Below are 21,474 nucleotides of genomic sequence, written 5' to 3' on the forward strand. Positions count from 1 at the left end.
CTTTATGGACATACCCTAAGGTGGGTGAAACCCAAAACGTTCAGGGCTTCAGAATTCAAAAAGAACACCTTAAACTCCATCCAAAAACCACAGTGTCAGCCAGTACAGAACATGGAATCAATGTGCATTCCAAGAGAAACATCACTTAACGTAGATACATTTTTCAGTAGCTTCACTTCCCAAATTCTCTTAAGGTGTAGCGCAATGTAGAGTGCATAGAGTAGTCCTATCTCATGGATAGAAAGGCATGGTTGACCATGGCAAGCAGGTAGCGCACATGAGAGTAGACGACAACTCAGGAGAAGAGAGACAGTGATCCATTATAGAAAAGAAAAAAAGCAGTGGACTGAAATCAGGAAGCCAAGACACAGAAGTGAGAGATGTAGTAAGTACAGCCAAATAGCATTTGATGAATAAATTTTGACTAATTCCATCAGTATTGACTGAATATTTGATTAGACACACTTTGCAATGGTCAACCATCTCTACAAATGGTCAACTACGAAGGGATGAATGCCAGTAAAATTAACTGAACATATTCATTAATTTTGTTCTTCTGTATGACCAAGCCTAGCAGTTAGTCAATTTCAAAAAAACTATTAATTAGGCAATGGCTTAATGTTTCATTTAAGTACCATAAACAATAAACACGACAACTGTGACTTGAATGGAACGGAGGGCGTCACAGTGACCAGAGTAAAAAACCCTGTGCTAATAGGCATCAAGTCCTGTATGATGTCCTGTTCTACAATATCTAGCTCATTTTCTCAAAAGTTCCATATGATTCACAAATATCATTAAAATGCTGTTACCTGATAGAGGGTTAGCAGACTGATTTTTTAGTTAAGAGACAATAAGTTAAAACATCACCCGGAAAGTCTCCGGAAATCGCTGGCTTGGAAGATAACAGAGCGTACCATTTCTAGGCTGCAGGTTAAACTTCAGCCCAGGTTTTTAGCAACACAGTTATAATCCAGTAGTTATTCCAACAGACAAATTAGTTGGGGGCTTAGTCCACTTCCCAGTGAATAAGTGTCCATGTTAAAAAACCTACCACCACAGTTGGTTCTCTTGTAGACCATCTCAGAGGACAAAGCATGGTTAGCACTGAATCTCAACAAACCTCACCAGCAGAGGTGATCTTTCTAGATTAGGAGAGAAGCACACTGGCAAAGCAGTTGTGTTGCGTTATGTCTGCCACTCCACACACTCTGCTTCTTCAGAGGATAGGATATTTCCTTCTCTGGGGCGGTCAATCTTGCACCTTTCATGAACACTCAATTCACTTTATAAACACTAATTTTCAGTCACTTATTTAGTCCACACTATACCTGGCACTGAGCTATTTCTATATTCTGTATACCATAATGAGAAGATGATAAATGAAGTAGACAATTTTCTATTGGATAAGCATAACCATATACAATATAAACAGAAATTTTACTACAATTAATAAACTTGGTAGAAAATGTCAGCTATAATCATCTCTCAGGATAACGACAAACTTCTTTGATTAAGTTACAACAAACTGTCTAATTAATATTAGAAAGAGAGCTCAGAAGTTAAGAGTCATTACTCATGAAAACAGATTCTAGAGCTAGTTACAACTCTTGCATTACAAATAAAGATCAAAACCAAGAAAAGGACAAGGTTAATTCCAGAGAATCGATTTGCTAATTCAAGTCTTAACGCTATATATTTTTCCATACACTGAGTGGGGACCTAGCTATGGGTTTCTCCATCTTTCATATCAAACTTAGCTAGTAAGATTCCTTGAATTGGGGTTTACCCTTGCACCCCGACTACTGGAAAGAAAAGAATTTTCATAATCCTCTTTCAGACTGTCACCTTCTTACCTCCTACCTTCTCCATTTACTTTTACTCTGCTTCCCTCAGTCTGTTTTGTATGTCCATGTTGTTAACCAATGATGTTCTCTTTGAGTTCCTCTCCCATTTTTGAAAGGATTGATGAGAGACTATTCTCTTTTTGTGATCTTCCTTTCTTGTTCTGCTTGCCATCAGCAGCCAAGTGAAACTGATCGGTGCTTGCAAATTTTACTTTGCTGCTCTTGCTGAGACACCAGAGCAGAGGAATGAAAGTTATAAGTAGTATGTCAGTTTCATAGCTACTTTTACACTGAAACTGATTAACAATTCTTGTATTTTTCTTTTCCATTTTGTCCCTTTGCTACACTGGCAGGAGCAGCAAGCTAAAATTTGCAGCTGGATCAGTTTCACTTGCCAGCTACACAAGCAGCAGTACATGATCTGACTGATTTCTTACCCCTTATACACATCACACCAAAAGGAGAAGAGGCAGATCCAAAAAAAACAAACAAGGAAGAGTTATAGGAGAAAACCAAAGGAAAAGCTGGTGCCAAAAAGTGACTCGAAAGGCAAGTACAAAACAGACTGGAAGAGGGAGAAGCAGACGAAAAAGATGAGGGAGACTAGGGAAATATGGAGCAGGCCCACCTCCATCAGCATGAAAAGCTAACAAGGAGATAGAGAAGAGGGAACAAAGAAACTCTCCCACGCAGAGCCTGAAGAGCTCCAAAGTTAAAAACTAAATAGCCAAGGCTGATACAAAAGACAGGCCACCCTCAGTGTGCAGCGCAGAGCTGGCTTTTTTTGCAGCCTCATTTGCATTGATTTTCCGTCAAGGGAATGATCCCCCAACCTCTACCCCAATTTTGCATGTCCTCATTTGGTCATTAAATACCACCTTCTAACTAACAGATATTTGGGGATTTTTCAAGCTCTGCTTTCCCATCAGTGGCATACTATGCATTTAATTAATGCCTTTCTCCAAAGAGCTCAAAATCACTCGACAGGGCAGAATGAGTATTATTACTCTTAGCTTCCTCATCTATAAACTGAGTCACAGGGAGGGTAAGCAACTTTCCCAAGGTCATAGTGAATCAGCAGCAAAATGAGGAACGAGTACCCATGTCTTGACACCTTGTCTCCTATTCAACCTTTAGGCCTGGGTTCTCAAACTTTTTTTTTTGCTGATTCCCCTTTGAAAATATTTTAGGCTGTGACAACACCGCCACCCCCCCCACCCCCATAGCAAATTACTGTACACACTCACAGGAGCACACTCATGATATTGCCACCCTCAGGGCTTGACTGCACTACAGGGGTAAATTGACCTAAATTATGCTACTCCAGCTAATGAACAACATAGCTGGAGTCAACGTAGCGTAGGTTGACTTAACCTGGTGTCTTCACTGAGCTGGATTGACAGGAGACGCTCTCCAGTCGACTTCCCTTATTCTTCTTGGAGAGCTGGCGTACCAGGGCTGACCGAAGAGCACTCTGCCATTGATTTAGCAGGTCTTCACTAGACCTGCTAAATCAATGCCTCCTGCATTGATTGCAGTAGAATTGATCTCCCCCTAGCAAAGTCCAGCCCTTACTTCTGCCCTGATGCTGGTGGCGGCACTGCCTTCAGAGCTGGGTGGCCGGAGAGCAGCAGCTGCTGTACCATAGACAACTCATGCCTCCTCAAATGAGGGCACAACCAGGAAAGACACATGACTTCTCAGGTGGCTCAAGCCAGCAGCTCCCAGTCACTGCTAAGGATGTAAGAGTTTAACCTGTTAACCAATAAGCTTGATGCTTATCAGTTTCTGTTAACTGTTAAACTCCATCCAGGGTCCCTCCCAGCTGTCAGCCCTGTGCCCCTGGGGCTCTGCTGCTGCCTGGCATCCCTGCGCACCCCAAAATCCCAGCTACTGCCCCGTGCCAGGGCTCTGCTGCCACCTGGCATCCAGGATCCCTCCAGGCTGCTGGCGTCCGTGCCAGTTGTCGGGATCCACACCTGGGGTGCCGGCAGTTAGGCCCCCAGGCCTGCACCCCGTCCTGGGACCCTGAGCCTGCCAGGATGCGGGGTGGGGGACCCCCATGCTGCAGCACCCCCCACCCTTAGTTCCCTGGTAAATGTTTAATTGTGTAACCAATAGAACTTTAATTGGTTACATGGTTACTGTTTTTACACATTATTTACATCACCGGTTGCTGCTCTGTGCAGCGCAGCAGTTGCCTTGGAGAGCCCAGTGGCGTCCCGCTCCCTCCTCCCCTCCCCATCTGCCAGAGACAGGGGCCAAGCAGGCCGGAAATGTGCTGGTGGAGAGGGGGGCCTCTGGGTTGCTCAGCCCCTGTCCCCAGCAGCTGGCTGGAGGCAGGGTGGACCACCGCCCCAACTGGGCTCTCTCAGGCAGCTGCTTCACTGCACAGAGCAGCAACCCAGAGCGGCCAGCGTAAGAAGCAACTGATCCCGCCCCCTCCTTCCCTCCATGGCCAGAGACAGGGGCTGAGTGTGCCGGGGACAAGTGCAGGGGGAGGAGGACAGGGCACTTCTCCCTCCCCCACAAGCAGGCCAATCTCAGGGGGAGGCACTTGACCCTGCATAGCCCCCCACACATCATCTCTGTGCTGTACCTCCCTCCCTCCAGCAATATTTTTTGTGATCTCATGACCCTCCTAAAATAGCCTTGCAACCCCCTTTGGGGACGGGACCCCCAGTTTGAGAAATGCTGCTTTTGGCAATGAGGCCTCCCTAAAACAAACAGTAAAACGAAGGAAGAATCCTTCTCCGGGCAGATTTTGTGATTGGCTAGTATCTGAAGAACATATTTAATTCTACTGGAAAAGAAAGGGTAAAAACCATTCAGCCAAAAAAGGGCATTTTTCTACACAGATTCAATAAACAAAAGTGAGTGATCATTCATAAACAATTTTAACATGCCTTGCGATTAGCTTTCTTCATCTAAGAAAGTGATCAATTCTGTATTTTATGTCTATGACATTTTAGCGTTAGTACATTAAATACAAAAATGTCAAATTATAAAAGTGATGTTAAGACCTATAAAACTGTACTGTGACATGGGAGAGGAAGACAATTAAACGTTTGGTGATTTAAATGCATGTCATGTGTCAGCATATGCATAGGGCAAACCACAGCAGAACATTCACCCACCTGCAGTAACCTTGCATCAAAGCACATCAAAATTTTAATCTCACAGCTAACCATAAGATTGAAATCAAGTTTTAATTAAATTACCTGCACTGGAAAGTCTTGTAACTAATGCTAATTAGCTCAGGCACACAAGATTTTAACATTATTAAATTATTTCCTCTGGAAAGTCCACTCACTCTTACTTCTTGTTCAGGCAATCGCTAAGACAAACATGTTCGTTTACATTTATGGGAGATAATGCTGCCCGCTCTTATTTACATCACCTGAAAGTGAGAATAGGCATCCGCATGGTACTGTTGTAGCTGGCGCTGCAAGGTATTTACATACAAGATACGCTAAACATTCGTATGCCCCTTCATGCTTCAACTTGTAGGCTCTAAAGTTTTACATTGTTCTATTTTTGAGTGCAGTCATGTAAAAAATAAATTCTACATTCATAACTTCCATGATAAAGAAATTGCACTACAGTACTTGAATGAGGTGAATTCAAAAATATTATTTCTTATCTTTTTATAGTGCAAATATTTGTAATCAAAAAGAATATAGTGAGCACCGTACACTTTGTATTATGTTGACATTCAAATCAATATATTTGAAAATGCAGAAAAACGTCCAAAAATATTCATAATAAATTTAAATTTGTACTCTATTACTGTCTAACAGAGTGATTAAAACTGCGATTAATTGCGACTATTTTTTTAATCGTTTGACCGCCCTAATAAATGGACTATTCTGACATTTCATACTTCAAAGTCCACATCCTCAGCTTTTAAAAATATACAGCCAATAATGCAAGAACTGTCCAGAGCAAAAAAGCGATGCCTCTTGAATACTTAATCAGTGTCTTACACCTAATATTTTAGAATTTTTAAAATGTATTCTCATGATCAAAAAATAGAATCTCACTTTTTAAATGTACAACAAAATAACTGAGCGTCTCAAAGACCAGTTAGGTGCCCAACTCCCATGGAATTTTATGGTAGTTAGGCACCCAACTGCGTTTTGCCTTCGAAAACCTCCCAAGTGTCTAAGGATAGGCCAAACGTCTAGTGCTTTAGGAGTGCCTGATGAAGGCATGGGTGACCACAATAGCCTAAAAAACGAATACATTTATAACCACCCTAGGAAGAAAGAAGAAGAAAAAAAATCAACCATGCTAATTGGCTTTGCTCTCAGTACTAATTTGCTAAAAACAAACACACCAGTTACAAGATGTAGATCCATTCAAACTATTTTCTGTGAGGTTGCTCTAAAAAGATTATGCACTTGTGAGGGCTTGGAAAAAATAAGGAAAGTTTTAGTCTTTATTTTTAAAATATAGTATAACAACAACAGGGGCACAAGGCAAGTCTAGAATTAACATGATAGCATACGGAGCTGCTTGATTAGAATGGACTGAGTTATGCAAGCAGCACCTTCAGCCCAAGGCAGGAAGTCTCAGATTGTCTGTAACCGCCCTTTTGGTTATTTGAGAACAGCCTTACATTAGCTGCAGCCATCCTTCCTAAATCAATAGTCCTCAGTGTTCCAAAACCTTTCCAGGACTGCCACCCCACCCCAATATAGGTGGGTCTAGCCCAGAACATGCATCTCCTAGCCTGTTATTGACTTCCAATAAAAGCACTGTGCCTCCAACACCTTTGATTGTAAGGCAATATGAAGTGAACTTTGTACACACTTTTCACTTCAGTGAGCAAGTCTTTTCCAGTCTGCATCTCTGGACTTATCAGATCCAATACAAGTGGGATACAGCAAGATTATTTCATTTACACAACTACAGTTTTAGCTTTATTTGTGGCTGGTAATTTGAAGACATTAAGTGTAAAGAAAACAACACTGGCAAAAAGTCTAGAGTTCTTGTACATACTGATAGGCTTTGAAATTGAGGGCTTTTCTGAGAAAAAGACGTGGGAGTCACCATGGACAGCTCAATGAAGATTTCTGCCTACACAGCATTAGCATGCAAAGTAAATAGGATGCTTGGGTATATTCACAATCGGATTAAGAAATTCCACAAACAACAAATGGCACATTCTGTCTGGAATACTGTATCTGATTTTGATTACTTCAAAACAACAGATCAGAGTCTAGAGAGGGGGAAATGTATATGGTTATAGGTATAGGACAGGGGCGGGCAAACTTTTTGGCCTGAGGGCCAAATCGGGTTTCAGAAATTGTATGGAGGGCCGGTTAGGGGAGGCTGTGCCCCCTCCATCCCCCCCCCGTGCTTCTTGCCCCAACACCCCCCTGGAACTCCTGCCCAATCCAACCCACACCCTCACCCTGTTCCCTGACAGCCCCCCCAGAACCTTTGCCCCATCCACACACACCCCAACTCCCTGTCCCCGATTGCCCCCCAGAACCCCTGCCCCTGACTGCCCCCCACCACCCCATTCAAACTGCCCCTCCATTCCCCACCCTCTGACCGCCCTGACCCCATCCACACTCCTGCCCACCACCCCAAACTCCCCTGCCCTCTATCCAACCCCCCCTGCTCCCTGCCCTCTTACCATGCAGCACAGAGCACCAGTGGCTGGCAGCGCTACAGCCGTGCCGCCCAGAGCACTGCGCCAGTGTAGTGCAGTAAATTGCTCTCCTTAACTGCTACCATTCTCACGCGGAGCAGTTTAATACACGACACCAGAAGCATGGCACGCTGAGGCTGCGGGGGAGGGGGGAACGGCGGGGGCTAGCCTCCCAGGTCAGGAGCTCAGGGGCCGGGCAAGAGGCTCCTGCGGACCGTAGTTTGCCCACCTCTGGTATAGGAGAACCTTTGTGTTATCACCTTCAAAAGGTAGGGTTATTTGACCTGAAGAGGAGACAAGGGGAGTTAAGGTTTGTCTACATGGGGGATGTTTTCACAAGTGTAGCTACACCAGCACAAACTCCCTGAAGTAGACATACTGCATCAATGTAAGAAGTGGCTTGCAACAGTGCAACATACCGCAGTGAACGTCATAACTTCCTAAGAAACATGAGGGATTGGCCACTGACAGAGGTGAGATGTCATACTAGATGGACCAATGGTCTTATCCAATATGGATCACTCCGTTTCACGAATTTCTAAAAGACTACAATGATCAGACACTCACTCCATCAGTGTTTAGGGTCAAATTTCACAACCTGCAAGAGTATGTAGAAAGTCTGAATCTCTATAGAGCATTTGTAATTAGAAATTCTATTGACTACACTTAGTAAAAAGACTGGATATAAATCAAATCATCTGCCAACTAATTTGTTAGTTAGTTTTAAAACAGCAATTCTCCTATGCAGAAAACTTATGACTACAGAAATGTTAATACAAGATTTCTGTTATTTTTACTATTTAAAGCATAAGCTCCTACTACACTATAAAACCAATCTCAACATGAGAACCCAGTTACAACATGGCACTGAACTGTGTTGGTGGGATTGACCACACTATTTGATCCAGCCATGTTTTAACTGTGTTTGGGAAATACTGTCTCATAAGGTGGTCTCCCAACGTCACTGTTTCATAAAACAATTTGTCTGAAAGTTGAAGTTATGATCCAAACAAGCAAAACCAAGAAGATTCAAAGTTAGGACTACAACTTTACCCTTTTTATCTCAGTTCAAAAATGGCCAACCACATTCAAGAATGAACTTAATGCTAAACAGTAGGGTCCTGGCTCAACCTATGCCTTGCTACAGCTCCTCTCTAGTGTCAATATTTGCTGAGAGAGCTCTGCCATGACACCCATGAATAAGAATACAAATGGACTGTACTTTTAGATAAACAGCAGCTACAAGAAGTGAACAGTAATGACCTTTCAGATGTCTATATCTTGGCTAACATTTTAATGAGTCACTTCTTAGCGTATGCGTAACGTGCCTCAGGTGGCACATGACCAGGACTTGTCACTGAATTTGGTCCACTGGTTGGATCATTAGCTTCCCCAGCTGACCAAATTCCATTTAAAAAAGCCACTGACCTCATTTTTAATACAACCACTACCCAAACAGAACTGGGAAACCAGGGAATGGGGATTGAGGGGTCAAGGAAGAGAGAATCCTTTAAGTGATCAAATGGAATTTAGGGACTCTGGTAGGAAAAGAAAGCATGGAAACTTTGAATCACACTGCAGTAGCGCATGGAGATCTTTCAACACTAACAGTTACATATTTGCTACTGAAGTTTTCCAAGGTTATAAATTATTAACTCCCAATCCACATAATGCCAATCTCATCAAGAAGACCCACCAACATAAACTGAGTGACTGAAGTTTCCCCTTGTTCAATCACAGCCAACATCATTTACTAAAAAGTTAGCAGTGAAGACTGCTGTATAATCCACATGCACAATTTAACACAACAAGGGTTCTTCCATCAAGAACTTGAATTTCAGGTCAGCTTCAAGGCCCCAAGATGGAGGTAAAATGAACTTTTCTCAATTCTTGGCCACATTAGCAACCCACATACAATAAAAACTAATTTTGACCCAGATGTATTCCTCTAAAACAACCTCAACAATGTTCAGTTTTCTATAAAAGCGTGCTTCGTCTTATGAGACAGTAGATGATTTCCAGCTAGAACAAAATTCTTGCTCATTAAAACAAAACTTCCCAAGTACGTACAAAATGTTCAGACAACCGAGAACACTATCAACTTGAAAAATCACTTAAATAGTCTCCGAAATATTTGCTACAACAACCAATCACTTTGTAAAATAACACAATCCAACTCCCAGCTGCTAATGAAGGTCCACTACAACATGAAGTTGTGTATGGGATAAGGGAACGAGGGGAGCAAACCACTCCTGAATGCAGTGAGGGGGCAGAAGCAGGCCAGCTACACAGTCCCCCTTCCTGGAAACGGTAGCAGAAACACAATTTACGAGCGCAACCTGCAAACAAACGTTGAGCAGCAGAGTCCTCACCTATAAGACGACACATGAACCATCCCCGTGTGCAATGCTACTCCTCCCCGCCTCCCCCCAAGTAGACCATTACAAGGACCACCCCCCCCCCCATGCATCCACTGAGGAGAAGCGTGACCCCCCCCAACCCGCTCTGGAGGCAGGGCCAGCCCGCCCCCCTGCCCTCCAACCGCCTGAGCCCCTCCCTGGCCCTCTTCTTCCACTGGTGGCCCTATTGCACCACCATGATCCTCCCGGCGCCTTGCTCCCTGCTCCAACTACGGGCCGCTCACGCGCACCTTTCCCCTCGCCCCGCGCCTGGGTCCCCCCGCGGGCCCCGCCCCCCGCCGGGCCCCTCGCGGCCCCCGTACCTGGCCGCAGCGGCTCGGTGATGCTCAGCACCAGGAGAAAGAGGAGGAGGAAGGTGCCGCTGTCCGCTTTGGGCACCATTTATCCTCCGTTCATCCTCCCCCAGCGCAGCACCATAAACCCGGGGGAAGGAGGCAGGAGGAGGAGGAGCCGCCGCCGCCGCCGGGCCGCTCGGGCCCCCGTCCGCACCGAGCCCGCCCCCGCTGGAAGCCGGCGGCTCCCGCTGTGGCTGCTCGGCCTGGCGCCCCGGCCGGGAGGAGGCAGGAGACTGGCTGGCGGGGGCGGCCGGAAGGTCAGGAACAGGCTCCGTGGGCCGCTCGCCTGGCTCTAGCTCCGCTCAAGATGGCGGCGGCGGCACGCTCCCCCCACCCCCCCCACAACAAAGACCGACAGCCAATCAGCGCCGGGGGGCGGGGCTTCCGGTGGGGATCGGCCGATGCGCCGCCTGAGTACGGTGAGGCGAGCGGCTCTGGGCGCGTGGGTGGCGGCGTTGACCTGCGTGAGGGGGACCCAGGGGTTAAAAGCGGGGGGGGGGGGGGCTGTAGGACTCTCTGTCTTCACCAGTGCCTTGCATAATGACAGGTTTCAGAGGAACAGCCGTGTTAGTCTGTATTCGCAAAAAGAAAAGGAGTACTTGTGGCACCTTAGAGACTAACCAATTTATTTGAGCATGAGCTTTCGTGAGCTACAGCTCACTTCATCAGATGTTTACCGTGGAAACTGCAGCAGACTTTATATACACACAGAAATCATGAAACAATACCTCCTCCCACCCCACTGTCCTGCTGGTAATAGCTTATCTAAAGTGATCAACAGGTGGGCCATTTCCAGCATTTGTGGATTTGTGGATTTGTGCTGGAAATGGCCCACCTGTTGATCACTTTAGATAAGCTATTACCAGCAGGACAGTGGGGTGGGAGGAGGTATTGTTTCATGATTTCTGTGTGTATATAAAGTCTGCTGCAGTTTCCACGGTAAACATCTGATGAAGTGAGCTGTAGCTCACGAAAGCTCATGCTCAAATAAATTGGTTAGTCTCTAAGGTGCCACAAGTACTCCTTTTCTTTTTGTCTTCACCAGAGCTCCAGCCATTACTACCCCTGGTGGCATTGCAACAGGGGGAAGCTTAGGGGAAAGAAGTCTGCTGTGGACACAACCTAGGAGCTGACGCTAGTGTTCAGCCGTGGGGGGCTCTGTCAATTAATACTGCAAACAGGGAGAGGACTGGGGAATAGAGGGGACAGCACCATTTGCAGTATCAGTCCAGAGGCATGATTGAGACTTGCGTCCATCGAGTGCCTGTATATTATTACCTATATCCTGGCTCCCTTCATCACCTTAAGAATCCAAGATTGAGGGCTTGGCTACCCTTGCGAGTTACAGTGCGATAAAGGAGCCCCGGGCGCACGAGCTCACTCCCCGGCCGCCCTGGCAAGGCACCAAGAGTGCTCTGACTCCGCGGCTACAGCGCTGCTGGTACTCCACCTCGGCGAGAAGATTAACGCTTGTTGCGCCTTGGCTGAAACGCCCCGGCGTCAGTGTGGACGAGGTGTTGCATTACTGTGCTCTGATCAGCCTCCGGAAACGTCCCATAATCCCCTTAAGTCAAGTGGCCACTCTTCTCATTGTTTTGGAATCACTGCAGGAATGTGGATATGCCCTTTGAAAGCTCCGTTTCTGACAGCCGGCTGCTTATCTGCTCCGAGACAAAGCAACCATTACTGGGGAATCCTGTGTGTGAGAGAGAGGGGGAGGGGGTCTGCTGCTGTATAAACTTATGAGACAGCATGCTGACATGCTCTCAGCCCCCCCCCCCAAAAAACCCACTCTCTCTCCCCCCACATACACACAACACACTCCCTGTCACACCCCACCCCACCCCATTTGTAAAGCACGTTGCAGTCACTTGCATGATGGGATAGCTGCCCACAATGCACCGCTTCCAATGCCGGTGCAAGTGCCGCAAATGTGGCCACGCCAGTGCGCTTGAAGCTGTCAGTATGGACAGACTGCAGTGCTTTCCCTATTGTGCTCTCTGAAGGCTGGGTTAACTCAAAGCACTCTACATCTACAAGTGTAACCCTGCCCTCAATCTACACTGAGTGCAAATCTTTGATTGGCTAGCACCAGTACTAGAGCCAACCTTGTCCTCCCCCTTATATTTTAAATGAATGGTCTTTGAAGTGGTGCGCAGATCCCGCCCCCCAAACATTTCAAATGGGATGCTTTGTACACAACAGTGTTTAAAAATTAAAAGGACAATGAAATGCAGCTATGTCAGTCCCAGGATATTAGTGAGATAGCACCTCATCTCTCTCAGGACAATGAAAGTCGCTCTAAAACTAAAAATCTGCTAATAAGACTTGTAGCTAGTAGCTATCTGATTTAAAATCAGCTGGGGAGTATGTAGTTTCTTTTTCACTATGATTTTTAATATAGGTTCTATTAGATCAGTGACTTAGTGAAGTAAGCTTTGAGGTGGTAAACAATCATTTCATAGTTAGTCCCTCAGTAACCCTTCTGTAGGTCCAAATCCAGCCCAAGTACATCGGAGTGCTGGGGAACTCCCTGGGCCCAAAAGAGGGACGTAGTCTTCTCCATCAGCCATGGAGAAGGACTCATTATTATTATTATTTGTATTGTGGTATCACCTAGTAGTCCCAATCAGGTCCCCTTTGTGCTAGGCACTATCCAAACACAACACTAAGAGCTTACAGTCTAGCTCATCTCTCTATCTAGGCATTTATGTCATGCTCATCACCATGGTATCTGAGTGCCTAGCTTTGTTACTATGTCATAGTACAAGTCATGAATGCCTAGAAAGATCTGTTGTGGTACTGGTAGCAGCAGATCCTCCAGACTAGCGCTCCAGTCTTGCCCCTCACGCAGCCAACCCGAATTTCCACCTGTGCAGCAGCATGCAGGCAATTCCTGCTAAGGTGCTATCTACGGAAGGCATTTACACTCTCTGCAAGGTCTCCCCTGCACAGTGGTTCCAGTATCCACCAAAGAGTTAAAGTTGCTGCAATACAGCGTGCTGCAGTTTACTGATCAAATATCCCCTGAATTACCTTTGTATGTAAACACTGACAATCACAAATTGCACTGAAGACACAGAGCACAGTCAGCTGTTCAGAAGCCCCCAGTGCTGGAAGAATACACATCTGAAAGCAAGGTCCCACCTTGTATGGCTTTTTTCATGCAAAAGATTGTATTTTTAAAAAATAATTGAATTCAATGAGATGTTAACTCCAGATAGGGGCCAGCTTGTGATATAGGGGCCAGCCATCACTCACAGTGAACACTACCTTACACTACAAGCCATCTGTAGCCCTTATGAAATAAACAGTGAATCACTTTGAGTAAGGGAATCACAGTCTGTCCCCATGTTAGTGATGATGAAAGGTACGAACCTGACAATCATCGAGATTTAAGTTCTTTCTAGAGAATAGAAAAGTACAGGCAGCAGCAGCAGTTCAACCTTCCTCGCCAATAATCTCAAGCCAGACTTGGTAGTAGAGAGGCCGAGGAATAGGGCACCAGGCTAGGAGTCAAGAGATCTGGTTTTTATTCTCCACTCTACCAATGACTTACCATGTGACTTTGGGCAAGTAAGCATTACCCCTCTGGGCCTCAGTTTCTCAGTCAGCAAAATGGAAACAAGAATTCCCACTTTTGTAAAGGGCTGGTTTCATGACACAATGTACATGCTAAATATTGTTATGGAAAAGGTTGGTGCTAAGGCATTCGACTAAGGTGCACCCAGATAGCGCAAGCAGGGGTCTGGTCATGGTAGGGCAATGAAGTGTTCCAGGACGGTTAGAGCAGAACACAGTTTTCCGAGGTGGATCAACAGAGATGGAAGCAGCTGTTCCTGGCTAGTGGTGACTGACCTGAGGTTTGAGGAGTTTCCTGTCCAGTCTTTATGATCACTTATGAATATGTTGAAAATAAATCAATCACAGGAAAGATACCTGACTCCACAATCCAAATTTCTCTCTCAGTGGAAACTGACTTGCTGCTACACCCTGAAATTGACTATCACTTGGCCAATTGGCAACAATATTATTACTGTCTAACCTCTCTCAGGTATTCCTAGGGAGACCATCACCATGCTGTCTGAGCTACAATATGGGAGTGAATGACTCCATGTTCTCACATGCCTCTGCTTATACTGCCAACTCCCCAAGATAATTTTTCAGCATCGCAGAAATCATGCTAATAATTATTACTGCAATCAAGTATCCAACACTGCCACGTAATGCATTAGTTTCACAGCATGTGTAGACTCAATCATTACAAAAAGCATTACATTTTAGAGCAAAATCATATAAATCAGTTTGTTTTGTCATACCTGCGGTGACAGTTCATCCCAGGTGTCAAAGCCCATCCAGGAGGGAGAAAAGAGGAAAATATACAGGAAACTAATTATGCAATTCAGAGCATCTTGGAAATTAGTAAAGCTGGTAAGGAAGGAGGCTGGAATGCCTGGTTGCAGCCATACTTCCTGCAGTATAACAAATTGCAAACCTATAAAGCTGGGAGAGGAGAGTGAGTTTTAGTTTCAGCAGGTTATTATGAATTAATTCTTTCCATTAAGATGTGTGCACATTATAAATGAGTAACCATGTGATCCTGATATAGAGAAGCAGTAACCACCTAATATTTAAGCAGAAGCTAGTTTCCCTTTTAAGCCTAATTATTCAAACTGACCCCCCACTCTGCCAAAATAAACCATTGTCTTGAAACTTTGCATGCCATGTCTCAGCCCTGCTTTGGGTTTCTCTAAGATGTTGGGGGGGGTGGAGATCAGAAAAGGCATTTTAAAATTATAATATCTAAAAATTGACTTCAAAGTTCACTACCTGGCAGCCTGATGCTTGGGGGTTTTAAAGATGTGGCATATTTGTAAGGAAAGTAATAGCGGTTTGCAGAATAGCACAGTCCGTCCATGCAAACCCACTTTCAGCCTTAACTCCTTTCTAATGAAGCTTTCTGTGTTTGTTCTCTTTCTTCACTCCATCCTACTTCTTTGGTTTGTTACTGTCACTGCTTGCATCACATCTGTAATCATACTGCATGCTCCTTGAGGCAGGAACCCAGTGTTTGCCTTTGTTTTGCAAGATGCCTCACGCTACGGGTCCTGTCTAAAAAAAGAAAAATAACTATGCTTTTTATACAGTACCTTCCAGAACCCACACTAAGGTCATTCCTGAGCTCTGTTTCTTAACAGTTTAAATGCCTGAGGGCTTGTGTGACCTGTTGAGGATTAGTCTGTTAATAATTTGTTTAGAGTTAAGGGCCAGTGAATACAGGATTGTCTCTTTGGTTCATAAGAGCAGGTGAAATCCTGGCCCCACTGAAGTCAACAGAAGTTTTGCCATTGATTTTGATGGGGCCAGAATTTCACCTTATGTGTATACTGTTCCAATATATTTGTATACATCTATTGGAACAGAACAGTATCTTTTTATTCACCCTCTGACTCATTAAGCCTAGTTTATAAGCAATATGGGAGAGACTGATCTCAGATAGTGAACTGCTCTTAATAACATGCTACAATTTGGCAGGTAGATATAAAGTGATCAGGGAGGTTACTCCTTTTCCCAGAGTAGCTTCTGTCACCTAAGTAAGTAGAAGTCAGTAGTAACATAAACAAGTGCAAATCACTCGGTTGGTAAAAGGCTGGTTTCTGCTGGCAGGAGCTGGCCATAGCCTAACCCAAGAGACTGTTTTGCCCCCAACTGCCATTCTCAGAAACTTCTAAAACTCCAGGTTTGGCCAGCCTTTTCCAGTGCTTGGCAGCCCTTTAGGAGAAAGAGCTACCCTTAGAGATCACCCCCATTAGGTATCACTACTGAGCAAAGTATGGTTAACCCTTCCCCGGCAGTTGGACAGGCTTCCCCTTCTGCTTTCCCAAGCAGCAAGAGAGCAAATCAGTGACGTTAATGTATATCTTTATCTTGGAAGCATATAATGCTATCTATAGAGCACACGTTAGCATAAAGATATAGATACATTCCTAACTGCCATGTAGGAATGTTACAAATGGGTGCTGTACAGCCCAAAGAGAAATTTGCAAGGTGTCTTCATGGCTGCACACAGATGCATGTTGCGTTAATCAGTTATCAGGAGACTTAACTGCTTCCAAATTCAATTTGGAGGGAGCTGGAAGCCAGAGCGTTAAGTTGTTCTGATCCACTCTGTGAAGCTGGGAGCTTGAAGTCACACAAAGGATCTGCTTGCTTTCTGGGAGGTCAGAGGAATTAATAAGAAAAAACTGGTTAGTTAATCTTGAGCTCAACCTCTCCTACCTGAGACAGCTCTAGCTGAGGTGTGTAATGAAAAGAAATGCAAAGGAAGTCTCCAGCCTGATCTAAATCTCTGTGAAAGATTAATACAAGGTATTCTCCCGTCTGTCATAATTAGAGCTGGTCAGAAACCAGAATTTCCACTCTGCGGGAAATTGAAGTTTAAAACAAAATTCATTCAGAACCGGAATAAAAAGAACATTTTGAAATTTCCCATGAAACAAATTTTTGGACAAAATTCTGTTTTGGATCAATTGAAAAGTTTTTCTTTGGTAAAGTTAAAAGCGTTGTCTCTGTTTTGACCTTGTTTATTTTCCATTCTATGCATCCGATGAAGTGAGCTGTAGCTCACGAAAGCTTATGCTCTAATAAATTTGTGAGTCTCTAAGGTGCCACAAGTACTCCTTTTTATTTTATATTGTAATTTGTAATATACATTTCAAAACAAAAAGTCATTTCAAAGCAAAATGTTCTCATTATGGAACATTTCGACCTTATCAAAATGCTTCATTTCCATTTTTTTTTCCAAAACTAAATGTTGTTGAAATTGCCCCTTCCCTCAGGCTGTTTTGAAGTTTGACAAATCAACATTTTCCTATAGAAAAATGCTTATGTCCAGAAATTTCCCACCAGCTCTAGTTACAAAGTGCGAATAGTTCTGCCCTTGCTTTTATAAAACATTCGTTTTCTTGTATTATATATCTGTAGTGTGGTTATATCAGACATAAGAAAAAGGCCTAGGCTCTCACTTTGTCTGTGCTGCTTTTAAGTCCTAAGGAACAGTGATCATAGGAGGAGTGAAGCATTTTAATGTGACCATCTTTGAGGCCATCACTTTAACTTCAGAGAGGGATTATGGCGACAACCCTGAGCACGGAACATTAAACAGGGTTAATTTGATGGCAGGCTAATTAGTTCACGCTTTTTTCTGTGCCAAGCAAAGTATTGTGTAAGATCATAGTCCAGCGTATATCAGAGGCAGTTGATAGCGTTCTCAGAAAAGAGCAAGCAGGTTTTCGGAAAGGGCGTGGATGCACAGACCAGTTCTTCACTCTACAAAAGGTAATAGAACAATGCTTAGAATGGCAATGGTAATTCTACATAAATTTCATAGACTTTGAGAAAGCTTTTGATAGTATTTACAGGACCGGCCTATGGCGCTTTCTGCGGGCATATGGAATTCCTTTCCATATAATCAACGTCATCAAAAGCTTCTATTTCAGCTTTACATGCAGTGTTGATCACAGGGAGCTCAGTTTTGAAGTTAAAACAGGAATACATCGGGGTATGTCATGTCTGCAATCCTCTTCAACATTGCCATTGACTGGGTAATGTGGTGTACAAGAGAAGACATGCCAAGAGGCATTAAATGGACTCTCTTCTCATCCCTTGAAGACCTGGACTTCGCAGATGATGTCGCTCTCCTATCACATATCCAACACCATATACAAGAAAAACAACTCAACTCAACGCATCCAGCAACCAAACTGGACTGAAAATCAACCACAATAAGACCGATATCATGATCTTTAATATTGCCTCACCATCACCACGGATAGAGGATTATGTTCTCACCAATATAGAAATATTCACATACTTGGGCAGCACCATCAGCCAAGACGGTGAAAGAAGCCAGGACATCCAGAACAAAATCAATAAAGCCAGGAACAGCTTCAGGAACTTAAATACAGTCTGGAAATCATCAAAATACAACACCAAAACCAAAATCAAGATTTATCAGAGCTGCGAACTTTCAACACTACTTTATAGTTCAGAATGCTGGGGAATGAGAAAGTATGACATGTCCAAACTGTCTTCATTCCATACAACCTGCCTCAGAAAAATCCTCTGTATCTTTTGACCCAGAACAATCTCAAACCAAGATCTATTGACACGGTGCAACCAAGAGAATCTGAGCACTGTCATTGCCAGGAGGCGTTGGAGATGGATCGGTCATGTGCTTCGGATGGAAACTGATTCCATCACCAGAGTAGCAATAAGATGGACACCTGAAGACAAGCGAAAATGAGACCACCCGAAAACAGCATGGCGAAGAGCTGTGGAAGCTGAGCTGGAAAACCTGGGGCACAGTTGGGGAACCATTGAAAGACTTGCCAGAAACAGACAGGAGTGGAGGAGCTTCAACGCTGCCCTAAACGCCAGAGGCGTAATAGGAACATGATGGTGATGATGATGAATTATAGTTCACCTCTAAAAGTAAGACACCGCTTCCTTTTGATAGCTGGCTTTTGGGTCTGCTGCTGGGATTTTTAGGGCTCCACATGGACATGTTTACAAGACTTGTATCCAAAGCACATCCTGAAACACATCTTGTTGCAAATTCTGTAGGCCAGCTCTGAGGAATAGCTAACCTCTTTAGGAATGCGGCAGTGGGTCTGGATTTTTAGCCATGACCTGAAGGTATGGAGTTCAGGGTTTACGGCACCAGACTGGAAGTCAAAAGATCTGGGTTCTTTTCTGCTCTCTGCTTCTTGACTTTGGACCTCAGTTTCTCAATCAGACAAATGGGACAATACCACCTGCCTTTGTAAAGGGCTGGTTTCATGGTTTCTGCCCGCAACACGTACTAGTCTCACAACCACCTAAACTCCCTGAAGTTTCCCCACAGTGTTCTGGGTTTGGCCAACTTTTTCCAGTGCTGGGCACCCCCAGCCACACATAACTGTTGTCTGTAACAAATACCTGTGATGGAGTTCCCAATATACATACTGAAGTTTTATTGCTTATGTGATTGGATCATGAACAGCACGGAATGAGCATTGCCTTATCTTTCCCCTTACATAACCTCTCCTTCTTATGTACAAACCTGGCATCAGTACAGCTATCCACCCCAAGGATAGTACTTTAGACCAAATGAAAGGATGGGGAGAGCGTTAGGCTAGAAAATTCAAGTGTGTTGAGGCTGCAATAGAGGCACAGAGTAGCAGGCTCAGAAGCAGGGATAAATAATACCTAAGTACTAGGCTGAGCAAATAAGTGGAATGAAGCGATTTTAGTTTCAAAACCAAACAGGAGATCTTTTTAAACCAACCTCTTTCCCCTTGTAAGATAGAACAATCCTCTATAAAGGGGTTCCAGAACACGAGGTGATGTCTTTTTTCGTTGATGTATGAAATTTTATCATCCCTGTGATTGGCTTTCGCTTTATAATGCCACTGAATTATACAGTCAGTCACCACTCATGACAGCTTTGCTTTATGACCTCACCTGCTGACATCATCTATTAAACAATGCCAAGCGGTTTCAGATCAGTAACCTCCAAAGGACTCAGACACCAGAGTCAACCATCATGCAGTGCAAAGGAATACACTGCTAGCTTATGTACAGATGAGTTGTAGGTTTCACCTTCCGAGGCACTTGTTGCTTCTGGCACCATGGATGATGCTGCAGTCCTTAAGAGGAAAGGTTACATCATGGGGAGCAATTTAGGAGAGAGCTCTTTTGCCAAAGTGAAATGCGCCTACTCTGAGCGCCTGAAATTCCACGTGGCAGTGAAGATTACGGACAGGAAAAATGTTCCTCCTGAGTTCTTGGAAAAATTTCTCCCCAGGGAATTGGAGATATTGGCAACAGTGAGCCACTGTTCTATCATCAAGATCTATGAGATCTTTGAGACGTCTGGCAAAGTCTACATAGTCATGGAGCTCGGTGTTCGAGGAGACTTACTGGAGTTCATCAAGAGAAACAGAGGTCTGCCTGAAGAAGTAGCTCGCAAGATGTTTCGCCAGCTGTCTTGCGCCGTCAAGTACTGCCACGATTTGGACGTGGTCCACAGGGACCTGAAATGTGACAACATCCTCCTGGATAAAGACATGAACATCAAACTGTCTGACTTCGGCTTTTCCAAACGGTGCTTCCAGGATGAGAATGGGAAAGTGATCCTCAGTCAGACCTTCTGTGGTTCTGCTGCTTATGCTGCTCCTGAAGTGATAGAAGGCATTCCTTATCAGCCCAAAGTTTATGACATATGGAGTCTGGGCGTCATTCTGTATGTGATGGTCAGTGGATACATGCCATACGATGACTCCAATGTGAAGAGAATGCTCCGCTTTCAGAAGGAACACCGAGTGATCTTCCCTGAGTCTTTGACACATGAATGCAAAGATCTTATTTTCCGTATGCTGCAGCCCGATGTGTCTCACCGGCTACGAATCGAAGATGTTTTGAACCATGCTTGGGTGCAGGGGAAGCGCCAGAAGCCACACACCATGCTTGAATAATCAATCAATAAACCACGAAGCACAAACAAAGGGGAAGGCATATCTGTTTCGAGAGGCTGTCACACCGCAGAGTGCTGTAACTGCTGCTGTGATCCATGGTTTCCTTTGCTCAATGTGCCCAGTCATTCTCCTGGTGAGATTTCTATCCACTTTCATATTTGGAAACAAATTCAGTTGCAGCCAGCTGCTGTGTGGAAGCTGTTATTTCCTTTATTTGCCTTGCTGCTGAGGTCAACATGAATGACAACTTCTCAAGGCACACAGATTTTTAGCAGTAGCTGGGGTTACCTGTTCTCCCTCCAGTGAGCCAGACAGCAATTTTAGCCTCTGCCCATCCCACTGTTATCTGATTTATTCAGGGTGTCATAAACATGCATTGGTGCTTTACTGGCAGAGGCTCTGTGCTGCCCCAAATAGCTGCTTACAAGTTAAGGTTGACACAGTATGATGAGAGATGTGGGCACACCAGGAAAGTAGGAAGGAGCCTCCCATAGTGACCCCCCCAGGACTATTGCGGGACAGCACGTGTCAGCAGGAGAGCGGGCTTGGTTAGTGATTCCAGGGGCACATGGTAGAAAGGCCAGGAAGCTCCTCAGAGTAGCTCTTTGCCTTTCTCAGCCTCCAAATAGTGTTTCTTCCTGCTTCTCCTCCTAATCATCCTCAAACAGAACCCTCTGCCAATCAGAGAGGGGC

The 21,474-nt window shown here is 44.6% G+C and overlaps 2 protein-coding genes and 1 long non-coding RNA gene across 6 annotated transcripts in view; 2 read left to right on the forward strand and 1 right to left on the reverse strand.

Moving 5' to 3' along the window:
• Window positions 1-10,613, reverse strand: part of DGCR2 (DiGeorge syndrome critical region gene 2) — a 66,713-nt gene extending 56,100 nt beyond the window's left edge. For 3 of the 4 annotated variants that reach the window (XM_073312904.2, XM_073312903.2, XM_073312900.2), the window contains exon 1: window positions 10,232-10,613. In XM_073312904.2, coding sequence (XP_073169005.1) covers window positions 10,232-10,310 — 79 coding nt within the window. In that variant the 5' untranslated portion in view covers window positions 10,311-10,613. The remainder of the gene's footprint in view (window positions 1-10,231) is intronic. The other variant, XM_073312901.2, reaches the window with a different exon arrangement.
• The window catches only part of LOC144929484 (uncharacterized), a 45,167-nt gene continuing 33,781 nt past the window's right edge, over window positions 10,089-21,474 (forward strand). The window contains exon 1 of the long non-coding RNA XR_013634730.1: window positions 10,089-10,683. This is a non-coding gene — a long non-coding RNA (uncharacterized LOC144929484). The remainder of the gene's footprint in view (window positions 10,684-21,474) is intronic.
• On the forward strand, window positions 19,733-20,799 carry LOC140898652 (testis-specific serine/threonine-protein kinase 1). Its single transcript, XM_073312789.1, has one exon. It carries the CDS (start codon window positions 19,936-19,938, stop codon window positions 20,779-20,781), a length of 846 nt encoding a protein of 281 aa, XP_073168890.1. The 5' UTR covers window positions 19,733-19,935; the 3' UTR covers window positions 20,782-20,799.

The sequence above is a fragment of the Lepidochelys kempii genome, chromosome 15 (assembly GCF_965140285.1).
Source record: "Lepidochelys kempii isolate rLepKem1 chromosome 15, rLepKem1.hap1, whole genome shotgun sequence".
NCBI lineage: Eukaryota > Metazoa > Chordata > Testudines > Cheloniidae > Lepidochelys > Lepidochelys kempii.